The sequence below is a fragment of the Candida jiufengensis genome, assembly GCF_024610255.1.
Source record: "Candida jiufengensis strain CBS 10846 chromosome Unknown scaffold15, whole genome shotgun sequence".
In the NCBI taxonomy this organism is placed as follows: domain Eukaryota; kingdom Fungi; phylum Ascomycota; class Pichiomycetes; order Serinales; family Debaryomycetaceae; genus Lodderomyces; species Lodderomyces jiufengensis.
The window spans coordinates 18,216-33,883 of record NW_026261565.1 but is presented as its reverse complement, the minus strand read 5'-3'; the positions used below and the strand labels follow the sequence as shown (position 1 = coordinate 33,883).

At 28.6% G+C, this 15,668-nt stretch overlaps 10 protein-coding genes across 10 annotated transcripts; 7 read left to right on the top strand and 3 right to left on the bottom strand. All coding sequences in view use genetic code 12, as the record gives it.

Annotated features, from left to right (window-relative positions):
* Positions 1 to 27: 27 nt before the first annotated feature.
* Positions 28 to 546, top strand: KGF54_005149 (U6 snRNA complex subunit; the record flags this gene model as incomplete). The annotated part of the gene is made up of 2 exons (XM_051765917.1): positions 28 to 30; positions 97 to 546. 2 exons carry the CDS (start codon positions 28 to 30, stop codon positions 544 to 546), a joined length of 453 nt encoding a protein of 150 aa, XP_051617781.1.
* A 466-nt stretch (positions 547 to 1,012) lies between these two features.
* Positions 1,013 to 1,969, top strand: KGF54_005148 (uncharacterized protein; the record flags this gene model as incomplete). Its single annotated transcript, XM_051765916.1, has 1 exon — positions 1,013 to 1,969. One exon carries the CDS (start codon positions 1,013 to 1,015, stop codon positions 1,967 to 1,969), a length of 957 nt encoding a protein of 318 aa, XP_051617780.1.
* Positions 1,970 to 2,034: 65 nt separating this feature from the next.
* KGF54_005147 (uncharacterized protein) lies at positions 2,035 to 3,543 on the bottom strand (the record flags this gene model as incomplete). Its single annotated transcript, XM_051765914.1, has 1 exon — positions 2,035 to 3,543. One exon carries the CDS (start codon positions 3,541 to 3,543, stop codon positions 2,035 to 2,037), a length of 1,509 nt encoding a protein of 502 aa, XP_051617779.1.
* Positions 3,544 to 3,821: 278 nt separating this feature from the next.
* On the top strand, positions 3,822 to 4,651 carry KGF54_005146 (uncharacterized protein; the record flags this gene model as incomplete). Its single annotated transcript, XM_051765913.1, has 2 exons — positions 3,822 to 3,843; positions 3,900 to 4,651. 2 exons carry the CDS (start codon positions 3,822 to 3,824, stop codon positions 4,649 to 4,651), a joined length of 774 nt encoding a protein of 257 aa, XP_051617778.1.
* Positions 4,652 to 4,870: 219 nt separating this feature from the next.
* Positions 4,871 to 5,983, top strand: KGF54_005145 (putative serine/threonine protein kinase; the record flags this gene model as incomplete). The annotated part of the gene is made up of 1 exon (XM_051765912.1): positions 4,871 to 5,983. The coding sequence occupies one exon, from the start codon at positions 4,871 to 4,873 to the stop codon at positions 5,981 to 5,983; it is 1,113 nt and encodes a 370-aa protein (XP_051617777.1).
* Positions 5,984 to 6,157: 174 nt separating this feature from the next.
* Positions 6,158 to 6,659, top strand: KGF54_005144 (uncharacterized protein; the record flags this gene model as incomplete). The annotated part of the gene is made up of 2 exons (XM_051765911.1): positions 6,158 to 6,197; positions 6,268 to 6,659. 2 exons carry the CDS (start codon positions 6,158 to 6,160, stop codon positions 6,657 to 6,659), a joined length of 432 nt encoding a protein of 143 aa, XP_051617776.1.
* Positions 6,660 to 6,803: 144 nt separating this feature from the next.
* Positions 6,804 to 7,685, bottom strand: SUI3 (translation initiation factor eIF2 subunit beta; the record flags this gene model as incomplete). Its single annotated transcript, XM_051765910.1, has 1 exon — positions 6,804 to 7,685. The coding sequence occupies one exon, from the start codon at positions 7,683 to 7,685 to the stop codon at positions 6,804 to 6,806; it is 882 nt and encodes a 293-aa protein (XP_051617775.1).
* A 619-nt stretch (positions 7,686 to 8,304) lies between these two features.
* Positions 8,305 to 9,030, bottom strand: GIR2 (Gir2p; the record flags this gene model as incomplete). The annotated part of the gene is made up of 1 exon (XM_051765909.1): positions 8,305 to 9,030. The coding sequence occupies one exon, from the start codon at positions 9,028 to 9,030 to the stop codon at positions 8,305 to 8,307; it is 726 nt and encodes a 241-aa protein (XP_051617774.1).
* Positions 9,031 to 10,358: 1,328 nt separating this feature from the next.
* NBP2 (Nbp2p) lies at positions 10,359 to 11,093 on the top strand (the record flags this gene model as incomplete). The annotated part of the gene is made up of 1 exon (XM_051765908.1): positions 10,359 to 11,093. One exon carries the CDS (start codon positions 10,359 to 10,361, stop codon positions 11,091 to 11,093), a length of 735 nt encoding a protein of 244 aa, XP_051617773.1.
* Positions 11,094 to 11,363: 270 nt separating this feature from the next.
* On the top strand, positions 11,364 to 15,431 carry KGF54_005140 (uncharacterized protein; the record flags this gene model as incomplete). Its single annotated transcript, XM_051765907.1, has 1 exon — positions 11,364 to 15,431. One exon carries the CDS (start codon positions 11,364 to 11,366, stop codon positions 15,429 to 15,431), a length of 4,068 nt encoding a protein of 1,355 aa, XP_051617772.1.
* Between the last annotated feature and the right edge of the window lie 237 nt (positions 15,432 to 15,668).

The window sequence follows — 15,668 nt, the reverse complement described above, 5'->3', positions numbered from 1 at the left end:
CAATTTTATAATTGATATCAGTAAAGAATGGTATGTTTAAATACATGAATCCTTTAAGCGCTTTTGTCAACCACGATACTAACATTATTGTTCAAGCTTCCATTATATTTATTAACAGCAGCCAAGAATAAACCAATATTAATAGAATTGAAAACAGGAGAAACATATAATGGAAATTTAACAAATTGTGATTCATGGATGAATTTAACATTACATGATGTAATACAAACAAACCAACGAGGAGATGAATTTCAAAAATTATCTGAAATATATATAAAAGGAATGCATATAAAATACTTAAGAATACCTGATCAAGTAATGGATTTTGTAAAAGAACAACAATTACAATATCATCATAACCAACAACATCAACAACTGGGGGATGGTAGAAGGATGAAGAGGGGAAACTATCAAAGCGGTGGTGGTAATAATAGAAACTATAATAGAGATGGTGGTAGAGATAATAGACGTGGAGGAAGATATAACAACAGCAATAATAATAATAATAATGGGAATCGTCGAGGAAACCAACAAAATAACCAATAACTGAATTTTTAATTCAGGTTGATGATTTATGAATGGGCTTTTTTTTTAACTCATGGTTTTTTTTTTTTTTGAATTTTTTAATGAAAGTGGAATGAATTATCTAAAGCAATTTGAAAGTATATAGAATGTTGTATAATTTTATTGTTAATTGTTATAATGTATACTGTTAAAGGCTTAATCCTGCTGCTTATCAAAATTTGTAAGGTTGATATTTCAGTGTCTATAACAACTGCTTTTGTGATTTTTTTATGCTAGATTCGAGATCTAGATTCTTTGATATGATGAAACAAGCAATAACTCTTGTGAATTTGAAACAATTTGTATCATTAAATTTAAACATCTGTTGTCACATATAGCATCCAATCAATCAAGCTTAATACATTCCGTTTCAAAGCTCAAATTTCTAATTTATATAGAAGATATTGCAGTAACAAATTAGGGGGTTTATTACAATAAAGAATTCATCATGATAGAAAAACCAAAAAACCAACCCACTCATTCCAATGAATCACACCTAACCTTAAGTCAAAGATTGGATTATGTAGGTCAAAATGCTAATGCAGTATTATCATCAATAGACTCACTAGTAGCTCATGTTGACTCAATCGACTACAACAACAAAAGTTATAATATCAAGATAGATACATTTAAACCAAGCCAACAACAATATTCCAAAAAAAACATCACCAAAACAGAGTCGACTACTCAAACGAAGTTTAAAATTTTACCAACTAGAGTCATATCTTATGGAGTTTTTAAAGGACATAATGATACAAGGAGATTTCAATGTCTTGATCAAAAATGTAATGTTAATTTTAATGAATTTAGAAATTGTAAATATTGCAAATATTTACCTTATGTTCCATCACCTTTGAAAAATAATATTTTGAATCAAGATATTTTAGATAAAGAAAATAATCAAACCATTGTTGATAAAAATGTTTCCAATGAAGTTAATAATCAAAAACCTTTAAGGGGCAATGGAGGCGGTATTTTTATTAATCCAAGAAGAAGTCAATCCGCTCAATCAACAAACAACACTAATATTAACAACAGACATATTCCTGCAAAAGCTACTAAATTAATTGAGGAAGAAGCTTTAACAAAAGTACCGACTTACAAATACTCAAGATCAAGAAAAGATGAAACAACACCATTATTACCACAAATTTCAGAATTACCATCACAACAACAACCACCAATCAAGGAAAAATTAGCAATTCCAACTAAAAAGAAAAATTTTTACAATTCAAAATTTTATGAAAATTTAACTGAACATTTTAAAAAAAATTCTTCAATTTCTACTTATGGCGATACAAAACAAAAATCTAATGAATCAAAAAATGTTGGTGGTGCTGCTAGTAGCTATAAAAGAAAGTCAAAGAAATTATTATTATCTACGAAACATGGTGAAGCTAATTAAAATCTTACTTAATACAAATCTCTATACTGAATAAAAAACATTAAAAAATTCGATTCTATCTTCTCTCAATTACAAATTTTATTAAAATCTTCTTCGTTAATAGTCCAGCTTTTCAAATTTGGTCTATACCTAACTTCATTAATCAATCCATTAAGTTCTCTATAACTATCATCTTCAACCCCTTTATCATTTTCACTTCTTTTTTCATTGTAGTACTTCTTCAATTTTAAATTACAACCAAATGGATTTTCAGGATTATTGAAAATATCATCAATACATTGATTTGGTGAATAATCTAATAAGGGATACAATTCAGGGTCCCAATTACTTTCTAAAATTTTACAGTATAGTATACTAACAATTGGATCCATTAATATATGTTTATTATCTGAGTTGTTCTGATTCATCATTTGTAAATTAGGTATTTGGTTATTTGGTTGACCTTGCTGATTTGAACTAAAACCTGAACCAGCGTCTGATGATTGAGCCACTAATTTAATTAAATCTTGGTTATTTAAATTACCTATATCTGTTAATGATTTACCATCTTGCGAAGAAGCTGATGATGAATTTACTGAATTTGATTCATTGCTATTTAGTAATTGTCTATAGTTTTTAGGTGGAGATTTTGCACCATTGTGATGGTTATGATGATGATGATGTTGATCTTTATTTGATTCTTGTATTGCATTATCTCCCAAAACATTATTGATTCCCGTATATACATTCTTCTTCTCAAATTGAGGAACATTAAAATTGTTTTTCTTTTTATTATTATTTTGATTTAAATTCAAAGCAGATGTTGAAGATGAGGATAAATTTGAGCTATTATTATCTTGAATTTGTAATTGAGTATGGAAATCAAAATTTGATGGTAATTCATGTAATCCAATAGTTATATTTAATATGGAGTTCACTTTAGAATCTTCTAAAAGATATTTTGTATTAACTGGTTCATTAAAATTTAAATATTCTGCAAGATTTATTTCTAATCTACCCAAATCAATAATTGCATGATCAGAATTTGATGATGAATGATGTTTGTCTTCATGTATATAATAAATTTTGAAAATCAAATATTTATTTGAGATTAAATTTCCCTTCTTTTTTAAACCAAATTTCAAATTACATGATAATTTATAATTGAAAACACATCTAAAATTATGTAATCTTTTACGTGATGTTGTAGTAGATACATGACCAGATACTGAAGTATTTGAATTTGAACTCGATGAAGAATTTAAATTATGAGAATTGTTGCTGTTACTTTTACCATCATTAACACTACTTGATGATTTATTGAGACTTGTTGATTGTTTTATTTTTGAGCCAAGATCATCAAATTTATTGAAAAGTGACCTAGTGGTATTTGATCTTGAAGGTGATGTATTACTACTTGTGGATGATTTAGCTTTTGAAGAATCTGATGGGACTTTACCATTTGTATAATGAGTTCTTTTACTATCCTTAATTGCAATTTCTATATAACATGAACCATTTATTTGGGGTACATTTGTTAGTTCATTAATTGTTAAATCAAGGGCGAATTTTGGTTTGGATGAAGACGAAAACATAATTGACTCAAAATATGTATCTGAGTTGATGAGGTGATTAGTTTGAATGTCTTGGTTGATGTCGATAAAGTATAAATTCTATATGTATCCTCTTTTTAATATCTATATTATAATATAAATGTCATTTATCCGGTTGCTATTTATGGAAAACATGGGAAATGATTTGGTAGCATCTTTTTTTCTTTACTTTTCTAAGTTTTATTACCAGCATTAATAGTTTAATAATTTGATTTTTAACATTGATAGTTGCATTCCTTCAATCTGATTAATTTTGATAGATGGAAAAGATTGATGTTGATTGTATGTAAACCCCATATTTGAACCTCAAAATAAATCAATTGACTGACTTATAATAGCTATAAAAAATGAAATTTTAACATGTGAAACAACTAAACAATTAAATCAAATTCAATCACAATTTCAAAATCTAATTGGTTCTAAACTATCTCAAAAGGACCAACAAACAAATTTTGAGAAAAAGCAAGAAAATGATAGGATTCAGCAAATTTATAGGTTATTACAATCAAAACAAAATCAATTGAGTAGATCTACTTTTAAATTCATTGGTGATCCAATACCTCCAAAATCAACTAGTGATCAAAGAGAATTTGTGAATGTTTCACCAAAACAGTTTGAATCCGATGAAAAAAACAATAAAATTGAAATAATTAATGATAGGGTCAACTTGGATCAGAATTATGTTCATATTTCAAAATTGTCAAATAGTATATTAAAATTAAACATAAACTCAATCAACCTCAACAATGCCATCAACTCAGTTGGTTGTATCAACTCAGAAGGTCCGTTATTTATCCAAAATATGTCAAATTGTATATTCGTGGTGAAGTGCCATCAGGCAAGGTTGCACAATATTAAAAATTGTATACTAATTTTCAATCAACAAACAAAACCGGTCATAATCGAGAATTGTTCAAAATTAAAGTTTAATGAAATTGACGTTGACGATTTTAATCATCCTACTAAGATTATAAAGAGTCCAAATTATGAAATTTTAAAAGATGAAAAAGTAGTACAGATAGAAAATGAAATTAAAATTGTCGATATAAAGGCTCTAGATAAATTTTTAGAGAGATATATTTGTGAATAGACCAACATGATTAAGCTGTTCTCAAATACCAATCATTTAAGACATTCTTTTCTTTGCTTGTAGAAAACTCATGTCAAACCACTTGCAAAATTTGGACTGCATATTAGTACCTCTAGTAAATCAATTTCGTAAATTCATCAATAATATTAACATGAAACAATTCAATTATTCACAAAATCTACGATTAGAATACTCAATTCAACTAAAGAACTCCCTCAAATGAGTTTCTTGTTATCAATACTATCAACATGTCTACCATGTTTTCCATCACTATCAGGAACCTACCTTAAAATAAATAATATAAATTATAATATAATTCGACTATTAGGGGAAGGAGGTTTTTCATATGTTTATTTAGTTCATCTGAATTCATCAAATGAATCATCTCCCTATGCTTTAAAGCAAATAAAGTGTTTATTCGGAATGGAAGATGAAAGTTACAGAAACGCAACTAGAGAAATTAAAAATTATCATCGTTTTTTAAATTATAAAACTCCTTATATTATTCAATCTATTGAAGAAGAGATTAGTTTTAACGACGATGGGTCAATTCAAATTAATATATTATTGCCATATTTTAATACTTCATTACAGGAAATAATAAATGAACATGTTTTAAATAATACCAAAATGGATGAAAAAGAAATTCTAAAGTATTTCATTGGAATATGTAGAGGTTTAAAAATCATGCACACTTACAAAACTACAAGAAATACAGGTACTTTAGATAACGATGAAGAAATAAATGATGATATAGAAGAACAAGATACTTTATTACAACCACCAGAGGATGAATTTGATGTAGATTCATCAACAGGTGCAACAATTGGAGGTAACTCTACGGAATTACAAGAATTCATCCCATTTGCACATCATGATTTAAAACCAGCAAATGTAATGATATCAACGGAAGGATTACCAGTATTAATAGATTTAGGATCATGTTCAAAAGCTCGCTACAACATACGAACTAGACAACAAGCATTATCATTAACTGATTTTGCACAAGAACATTGTACATTACCTTATAGAGCTCCAGAATTATTAGATGTTGAAACTGGATCTCACATTACTGAATCAACCGATATATGGTCTTTGGGTTGTTTATTATATTGTTGTTGTTTTGGTTATTCCCCATTTGAAAAGTTAGAAATTGATCAAGGTGCAAATTTGAATTTAGCTATAGCTCAAGGTAAATATCAAATTCCAGAAGATCAAAATGGTTATAGTGATGAAATTATTGGAATTATAAAGAAATGTTTACAAGTTAAATATAAAAATCGACCTAAAATTGAAGAAGTTTTGGAAGAAGCTTTAAAAATAAGTAATTAATGATAAATACTAATTAATAATGAATTTCGATCTCAAAATTAGGTTGTTCAAGCGCTTTCAGATAGTCGCCTTATCTCTCGAAAGTCTGATGTAAATGTAACGTTTCAGTTGAAAAAATTGGTAGCAATGCTTGTTTGAATTTCTAAACACAGTAATTTCTAACTCAATTATCATATGCCTAAAGTTCTAATACATCGAATCTGGATATTCTCGAGTGTAAAAAGGTGTTATATAAAATCATACAATGACATTAACAAAATATCAAAGAGGCGAACCCATGGAAGGTTGGAATGATTGTCCAACACCAATGATGATAAGGTCCCAAAATAATTCACAAACTTCCATACCCACAAAATCATCAATATCAACAACAGAAATACGACAAAATGACACAGACAAGAAGCAAGTACTAGACAAATTGGAAAAGATATTCACATTGAAAATCAACTTACCAGAGAGAGAACTCAATCACTATAGTTTGAAATTACAAAATACAATAAGTACATTAAATCAAGATCATTTAAGCTTTGTAAATAAGGTCTTTGATGAAATTTTAGGTCACGACGTTAACTCGAATCAATTAAAATCCGAGATCGTTGAGTACATGATGCACAATGATGGCGTGAGTTCTTGGTGTTCACCTTTGAAAAAAGTAGTATCAAGTATTGAAAAGTGACATATTCCATAGACCATTATTAAAATAGAGACATATAGACAAACTTTACTTTATATATTTTAGAAATACAATGTATTATTCCATTTAACTATTTATACAAATATAAACCTAAACCACCAATACTTACAAAACTTTTTGAACCCCTTAAAATTTCTTTCTTTTCCCAATTTGAGCTTGGAAACCAGTTTTAATTGAAGATACAGATCTGGTAGATCCACAAGCTTTACAACTTAAGAAATGTAATCTATTTGCACTTTCTCTTTTTAATTCAGTATTCATACTTTTACAAGTTTTACAAGTAACATATTCAATAATATATCTTCTTAAAACTGATTCCATTTGTTTTGGTTGAAATTTACCTTTTAATACTAATCTTTTTTCACCATCTATTGAACCAGAAGTACCTAATTCTGCAAATAAAAATTGAATAAGATGTTCTGGATTTCTTTGTAATACTGTTGCGATTTCTTGTACATTTGCAAAAAGAGTCTTTTTGGATCCTTCTCTTTGACATACTGGTGGTGGGATTCTGAATTTTGGACCTGATCTATCTCCGGCTAATTCTGGATTATTTTGTTTTAAAATATCAAAAAATCTTGTTAATAAATCATCATATGACATACCACCAATTAATTCTTGTTGATTATTTAAATCATCTTGAGAATTATTATTTGATTCTTGATTTATTAAAGTTTCATCTATTCCTGCTTCTTCCAACTGTTGTTCAAATTCATTTAAATCTGTGTTTCTATTTGATGATGATTTTTTCTTTTTCTTCTTTAATGATAAATCTCCTAATGATGCAGTTAAATCTTCATCATTTAATTCTGATGTGCTTGATTCTGTTGGTTTGGTTGTTGATGATGATTTCTTCTTTTTCTTTAATCCTGAAAATAATTCATCTACTGAATCTGAAGTTGGTTGTGGAGTTGATTCTTTACTATCTGAGACTGATGATACACCATCTACTGGTTTTTTAGATTTCTTTTTCTTTTTTAATGTTGGATCAAACCCTAAATCTGACATGTTGTATTATATATATATGATTTAAAGGAACTAAAGTTGTTTGATTAAGATTGATTAATAATATTAAAGGCTAATAAATAATATAATAATAATTTGATTTACTTAATTAATTTTTTAGTCTGAAAAATTTTTATGACTGAATTTTTTTTTACACTAACAAAATACGAAAATGAATGACGCTACCAAGATGTTGTATATCTTTATACTTAGAGACTTACTATTAGTGAAGTATTAGTGAAACCTTAGAATGGTTCAGTGAGATTAGAGTTCAATATAGCTATCATTCTAAAGCTTTCGAATCCAATTTAATCCAGTGATTGTACTGTGGATTTGGAATAAATGCAGTATTATTATTTTCAATTTATTTGATGAGAAAAGCTATATGTGATATTAAGTGCTGCTAAAAGGCTGTTCAAACTTGAAATGTATAGCAGAAAGTAATTCCAAGGCCGTGTCTTACTTACGAGGAAAACTTCGGACTATATAAGTCTGATTTGCCGAAGCTTTTGCCGATCCTGATGAAAAAATATTCTCTTCCCATCAAAAAACGGAATTGTATATGCAGCAGTTTTCTTCTTTTATAACTTTCATTCCATAGTCATGATCATCTGGTTTTGGATTATACGGCCAATTTCTCCACACCATCAATTAAATCATCACCTTCAATATTACCAGCTAATCCTTTTTCAAAAATTTCTTTACCACTCATTTTTCCATTATGCATTTCATTAAATTTTTTTGAATCCATTTCTTCAAATTTCATTTCTTTTCTAAATTTCAATCTCCATTCTTCAAAGTTTTCCTCGGTGACTTTCGTACCTTGGAACTTCAATTGTTCAATCTTGTATCTTTCTTGTCTTTTAGCTTCGTGTTCTTTATTTGCTTTTTCTAACTTTGTTGTGAATAGATTTTCAGCTTCATCTTTTAAAAATGTGATTAATGTGAAAACTGAGGGTAATCCTAAATTTATGTCGGACTCTTCATTCAATTTTGAAACTAGCAAATTCAAATCATCTTTTGAAAATTCAATTGTTTCTGCCATATTTAATGCTAATTTAGTTTGTTTTGTTTCTTCATCGTCGTCATCTTCATCTTCTTCATCGTCGTCGTAATCATCTTCATCATCTTCATTTTCTGCTACTTCAATATGTAGTTCAGGTATTACTTCTGGATAAGTTGGTGGATATTTTACAATTAACAATAATGCATGTTTTCTCTCACTTGGTAAGTCTAAATTCACTCGTACTTGAAAATGGGTTTGTGAGTCATTTAGTATCTCCAATTCATCTGGATATATAGATTGTAATATTTCTAATTCTTGATCTTGCTCTTCTTTATAATCCATTATTGGGTTTAATTTTGTAAATGATCAACTGGAAATAAAAAATTAATTTTATGCTAGTATGTTATATGTATATGTGTAGCCTTCAGCTGAAGAAAGAAGTTTATTTAATGAGTGTTGTCAATGAAGGTCTTATAATCAAACTTGTTTTGCAATGGATCCATTTTTTCATATATTTTAATGTAAGAGATGTTTAGTACTGTAAAATTTAGTGTCAGATCTTTTTGATGTCACAAGAAACAGATTTTAGGCATTTTCATCTAAGGGGTGGCTCTCAATAAATTAAGAGGCTTTTTACTTATTATCACCCTAATGCTTTGTTCATCATTCGTAAGATCAAAATTCCAGACTGCTTAGAAGCTCACTTTATGGCAGGTTTTGTCGAAGCATTTTGTACTTCTAAAATCAATGCTTTTGTATTCTTCTTGCAGTTTGAATTCATTTATGCTTTTGGAGCTATCGATTAAAAATAGGTTGTTTACAATTTCTGATCAATAACGTTGCACTAGCAGTAGATAAATCAACTTTTCCTTTGTTTATGAAGCTTGAAGAGAGCCGGTACTATTGTTTCTGTGGTCGATGTTTTAAAGCTCTGAAAACAATTGCTTTAAAATGACGAGTCATTATGTTTCTAAAATTAGAAGCATCTTGGTAGAGAGCTATGAATTGAATCTTGAAAAATCGTTCAAGTATTGATTGATTGAAGTAGTTAACGCTATATACCACAAATTCAAATATTAGAGGTTATCATCTTATCTTCAGTCAAAGTTAATCAAAGTTCAAACTTTGCAATCAATGTAGCATTCTGTTAAGAAAATAAAAAAGAAATTGAAGTGTTTCACTTTATAACAAAAAAAAAAATAAATTTTATTTTTATCTTTTAGTCTAATCTTATTTTAAAATATAAACTAAACCATTGAATTAAAATAACACAACCCTTTCATATTATTATTTATAAATCATTACCAATTGTTAATCAAATCATAATTTAATTTACACATATCATCTCCTTAAATATAAATTAATTGACAAGTCAACTACAAATTGATCATAAAACAAGGCGGGGAATTGAATAGGTTGAAGAATTTCATTGTTAATAAAACTCAGATAAACTTTAAAATTGATCAACCCAGATAATAGACTCAATCATCATTTCAAGAACCTACAGTTTACATCAAGTTATTTTCATTGAGGTAAATTCTTAACTTAAGCATATGCTATTACTATAAAGTCAGATTTTCAAAAATTTAGCATCATATTCCATACTGATCAAAATTTTAATAATTGTCAAGCATTAGTATATAACAAATTATAAACATTGCATATATGAAATGAGTTCAAGGTATCCACCTAATACAAAAATAAAAGATTTTGCATATCCAGATTCAGATCCATTACATTTTGGAGTTTCAAATAATAAGAAAATCAAACGATCACGACAATCAAATCATAATAATGGTAATGAAGAAGAGGATCTAACTTCAAATGAAGAACAGTCATCTGGAGATGACACATCCACCAACTCATCATCTTCATGCACATCATCAACGTCATCTATATCGTCATTAAATCGTGGATCACGACATCATCATCATCATCATCATCATCAGCATCATCACGATACAATCAATAACAATAATAACGGTCAAGATAGTAACGGTTATGAGAATTATAAAGAACAAGGATCACAAGCAGAAGACGATGAAGAGGATGAAGAAGGAGAATATTTAAATGATGAAATTAATTGTAAAGCTCGTGCAATATTTGAATTTAAACCAGAAAATGATAATGAAATTGAATTAATAGAAGGACAAATTATTTGGATTAGTTATAGACATGGTCAAGGATGGTTAGTTGCAGAAGATCCTGAAACTGGTGAAAATGGATTAGTACCTGAGGAATATGTTGAATTTTTTTTTGATGAAGAAGATGATAGTAATGAATATAATGAAGAAGGAAATGAAGAGGATGAAGAATTAAAAGACACATCTGATGTTGGTAAAAGTAATAACAACTATGAAGAAAAAGCTAAAACGTTTTTGCCCAAGATTATAAATGATGTATAGCATTTTATAAAATACATGATATATACGTATTGATGATTAAAAATGGCTAACAAGAAGTAGCTTTACTTTAATTTAAAGTTGTTGTGTGCTTGTTTGGAATTTGACGTTGATCTGATTAAGTTAAAGGTTTCTCTCATTTTTAAAACAAACTATTTAATTTTTTATAACCAAAAAGTATAATATTTTTATATTACATAAATCAATAAATAAACTTAAAATTAATAGAAATCGTTTTAATAATCCTATAATCTATATCATTCAAATGTTCATATGACATCCAAAAAGACTTCACTAACAAGTTCAAATAGTGAAGGAAAGAATTTGAAAAATCTACCGTCATCATTATCATCATCACCATCTCCAAAGAAAAACCCTCTAGGTAAATCGAATACAAATGTACCAAATAATACGGGATCTTCCAAAAAGAGAAAATTAGATCATCATAATGACTCCAACAACAAAAAAAGTGACGATTTCCATTATAGTAAGAAGCAAAAATTGAATCAAACTACATCTCATTCCAAAAATAATGACAAACTAAATGCAAACTTCACAAACAAAAACCACAAGAAGAAGCATAATCCACATTTGAATTCTCAAGGTAGTCAAAACCATAATAGAAATGCAACTAAACCCAAAACACGTCATCAAGATCATCATCCAGCTTCAAATAAAATACGAGACAAAACTACAACAACACCCTCAAAAAATCTGAATAAAGCCGGAGTTACGACAGCAAATTCACCGTCATCAACTAACAACAGTATATTCAAGACCTCATCCAAATCACAAATTGATAGTATTGCCACTATAGAATCTCAAAAAGAGAAAAATAAATTGAGAAGACTACGGAGGAAAGAAAAGACTAAAGAAAAGAAGAAGTTAGATTTAATTAATACTCCAAATAACACTCAACAACTGCTATTGCAACAATCGCAAAAGTCGCCCTTAAAACCTCACAATCATGCACTGGATAAAGATCGAATATCAACAAATGTTCAACAAAACCAACCTACTAAATCCCAAGGTATAAAACTACAGCCTAAATCAAAGCAGTCCCTATCCAAAAATAAATCCTTAAGTGATTCAACCAAAGATCATCCAAAGATAATTCAACATCCATCACTGCCATCAACTCATCAACGTCATCATATACTAACTCAACTGCCTAAAAATCTGCCGAAGAAGCTGCCAAAGAAACCACAAAAACATCAACAGAATATTTCACATTCACCAAAGCAGCAGCAACAAAATAAAGGTGTCCATAAACCAAACCACTCATCAAACAACAAAAAGCAGAAGATAGTCAGCAAGAATAAAAGTCTTGGTATATTGACCCAATTGAATAATCAGCAGCAGCAAGATCAGCACAAAGCTAAGGAGAAAAAGAATGTCCAGAAATCTAAACCTCTAATTGAACATCAGGAAAACAATGGAAATCACCAAGAAGCGGAAATATCCGGTCAAATAGTTGAACAAGATCTTCCAATAGAACTACAAGCTGATGGAAACATGTATTCTGACAACTTGGGGAAAAGAAATGAACAACAACAAGAAGAGCACTGCCCCACCAGTAATGTACCAAATAATACGGAGAATAATCAGGATCAGATTGTCACTAAGTCAACTCAAGACCTCAGTATCCCTCATAAAGATATAACAATTTTGGAAAAAGCAATATTAAGTAATGAGGAGGCGGAAAGAACTAGAATGGATTTAAATTTAGATGATCAATCTCCACAAGCTACAGAACATGACGTGGAGAAACCAGGGGAATTTGAATTAAATGAATTGGATGAACCTGAGGAGAATTTAATAATCACCACCACTGAATCAACATCTAAACAAGCTGACTTCAAAAAAGACGCAGAAGCTCCCAATACTGAATCAAAAGGGCTAAACGACGTTAGTAAACTTGAAGTAGAACCGCCAGAACTAGATCAAACAGAGAAAATACAAAGTGTTGAGGAGCCATTCCAAGAAGCTCTTGAAAAACCCGTGACAGAGCTTAATCCAAAATTCAAAAAAAACAATAAGGATTTAAAGTCAAAAATTATTCAAAAGTTAATATTAGGTCTAAATATAGTAACACCATGTTTAACACCAAACAAAAATTACATCAATTTTTATAATGAGGAAATAAATGATTTTTTCAATTATTCAACTTTTGATTCTAAAAGTAAATTAAAACCATCAAAAATTTCATGTGATGGTTCATATTCATTTGATTCAACAAATCCAGGTGCACATTGGTCATCAAAAGATAAAAATTTATTTTTCAATCTATTATCGAGATATTCAATACATCGATTAGATTTAATTAGTGAAATTATGAATAAATCATCAATGGAAATTTTAGTATATTATAATTTATTGCAAACTGAATTAAAAAAATTGAAACAAAAGAACGATCCAAATTTGGTGTCGATTAATGAAATTCCCGTTGCTTACGAAATGCTGCAAAATTTTGTTAGGTTTGAAGATGAACAAAGTCAATTGATTGAAAGTTTTGGCGAGAATATAAAATCTAACAAGAAAGAAACAGTTTCTGAAGAAGTCAAGAACAAAGTGGAGATAACTAATGACAAGAATAAAGAGATGGTCACTGAAGAAATCCCTCTTAATAGTCTAGAGGAATCTGATCAGTTGATTAATAAAAATAAATTATCATTATTGACAAATTTGGATGTTGATGATGCAACATTTGAAGATTTTACTAAGTTAACAAAATTGATAACCAAGAAAATCATATTAAATTTATTAAATTTGAGTAATGTATCATTACAAGATTTTGGAGCAACTCAACAACTAAAACCAAATGAAAGTGAATCTCAACAAGACGATTTAGAATATTTTTGTCCTCCAATAACCAAACATGATGTGACAAATACCATAAGAGAGGTTTCAACTAATGCTGATTATTTCTTTAATATGAAAAATATTATGAGATCTATCAACCATGATAATGAGACGAGAATCATACCAAGTGCATGGTCAAACTTATTCGGTGAGAAATTCCAGACAAGACCCTTTTTCTATGATGTAAATTTAGTAACAAATTCAAGTAAAGAAGTTCCAGAATTACAACAATCTCAACAAAGATTGACTATAAATGGTTTAAGACTACCTGATAAACAACAAAGTTTAACGCGACCAAGAAGAGCTCAACAAATAAGTTCAAAATTAAATAAGATTTTTGAAGAAGAGACAAGTCAATTAAGTAAATTGGATTTACTCAAACTGCGAAAGTACGAGACTGACCTAATAAAGAATTTTTCACATAAAGATACTGTTGACAGTACTGGAAACCCCTTTAAGAAACCGAAATATACTAAAGATGAATTTAGATTAAATCAAATGTTGAACATAATCTCCAAAATCAGAGACTATGAAATTGATATGGAAAAATTAGATCAAAAAAAGGGTGAATTATTAAACAACGATAGATTTAAAGAAAAATTGAAAGAATTTAATCATGAATTTGCAAATTATTCACAAGATGAAGGAGAACTTGAGATGACCTCAGGTGAGGATGATTTAAGTGATTATGAAACAAGTGACAATGAGGTTGAATCAAATGATATTGGAATAGATCAACAAGAACTACAATCAAGAACTAATTTGGAAAATAAAGAGCAAGAGCAAGCAAACGCAATTGATGAATTAGATAATACCAGCTCAATGTCAAATCCTAATATCAATGATAAAGTAGTTGAAAAAGAGTTAGTCCCGAATATACATTTGAGAGATGAACAAAAAGAGAATGAAAATGAAATAAACATCTCAAAGAAGACCAAAAAGTACAAAAAAAGACGGCCATTAATTGTTGAAGAATGGTTAAACTCAGCAAAAGAAACTCCAAATGTAACTAAGCCCAACGATGACAAAGTCCCAGAAATTGATTTAATTGCAGAATTGAAATGGAAACAAATATCAGCAAATGATGAAAAAAATCAAAGTTCAAATTCAATAACAAATAGAATTGCGAGTCAAAACCTACTTGAAGCTCCTATGCTTAAAACCAAATCAATAAACTTAAATCAGGATCCAACTCAACAAATCAATCAAATTGTTCAAAATTCCAATATTGATACAGAATCAAAATCAGAATCCAAAAAAAAGATTAGATTTAGAGATGATGTTAAAAATAAAATAGAATTTTTACAATTTATAAAAGAAATAAAAAATCAACAAAATCTAAGTACAAAATTTGAAGACAGAAGTAAATTTTACAATGAGACAGTTGGAACTGAAATTAGAAGTGTTTCTCCTAATGATTCAGAAATGGAAGATTTTTTTATTAGAGATTATCCTACTGAAGTAAATGACGGTTACTGAAGTTAGACTTAATAGTTAGGTCATTTATTATAATGAAATAAATATACATAAAATTTAGATACATTTCAATTTGATAATAAATTCTTAATAAATTCATATTGAAACGTTCAATTCTAATATTATATTGTTAAACTTTCAAAAAATGATGTTTCAAGTTATTTATATAATAAATTATTATTTTAAATAAAAGCTTAAATGTAAATTTTCTTCGAGTACTTAAATGATTTTCTAAAAATT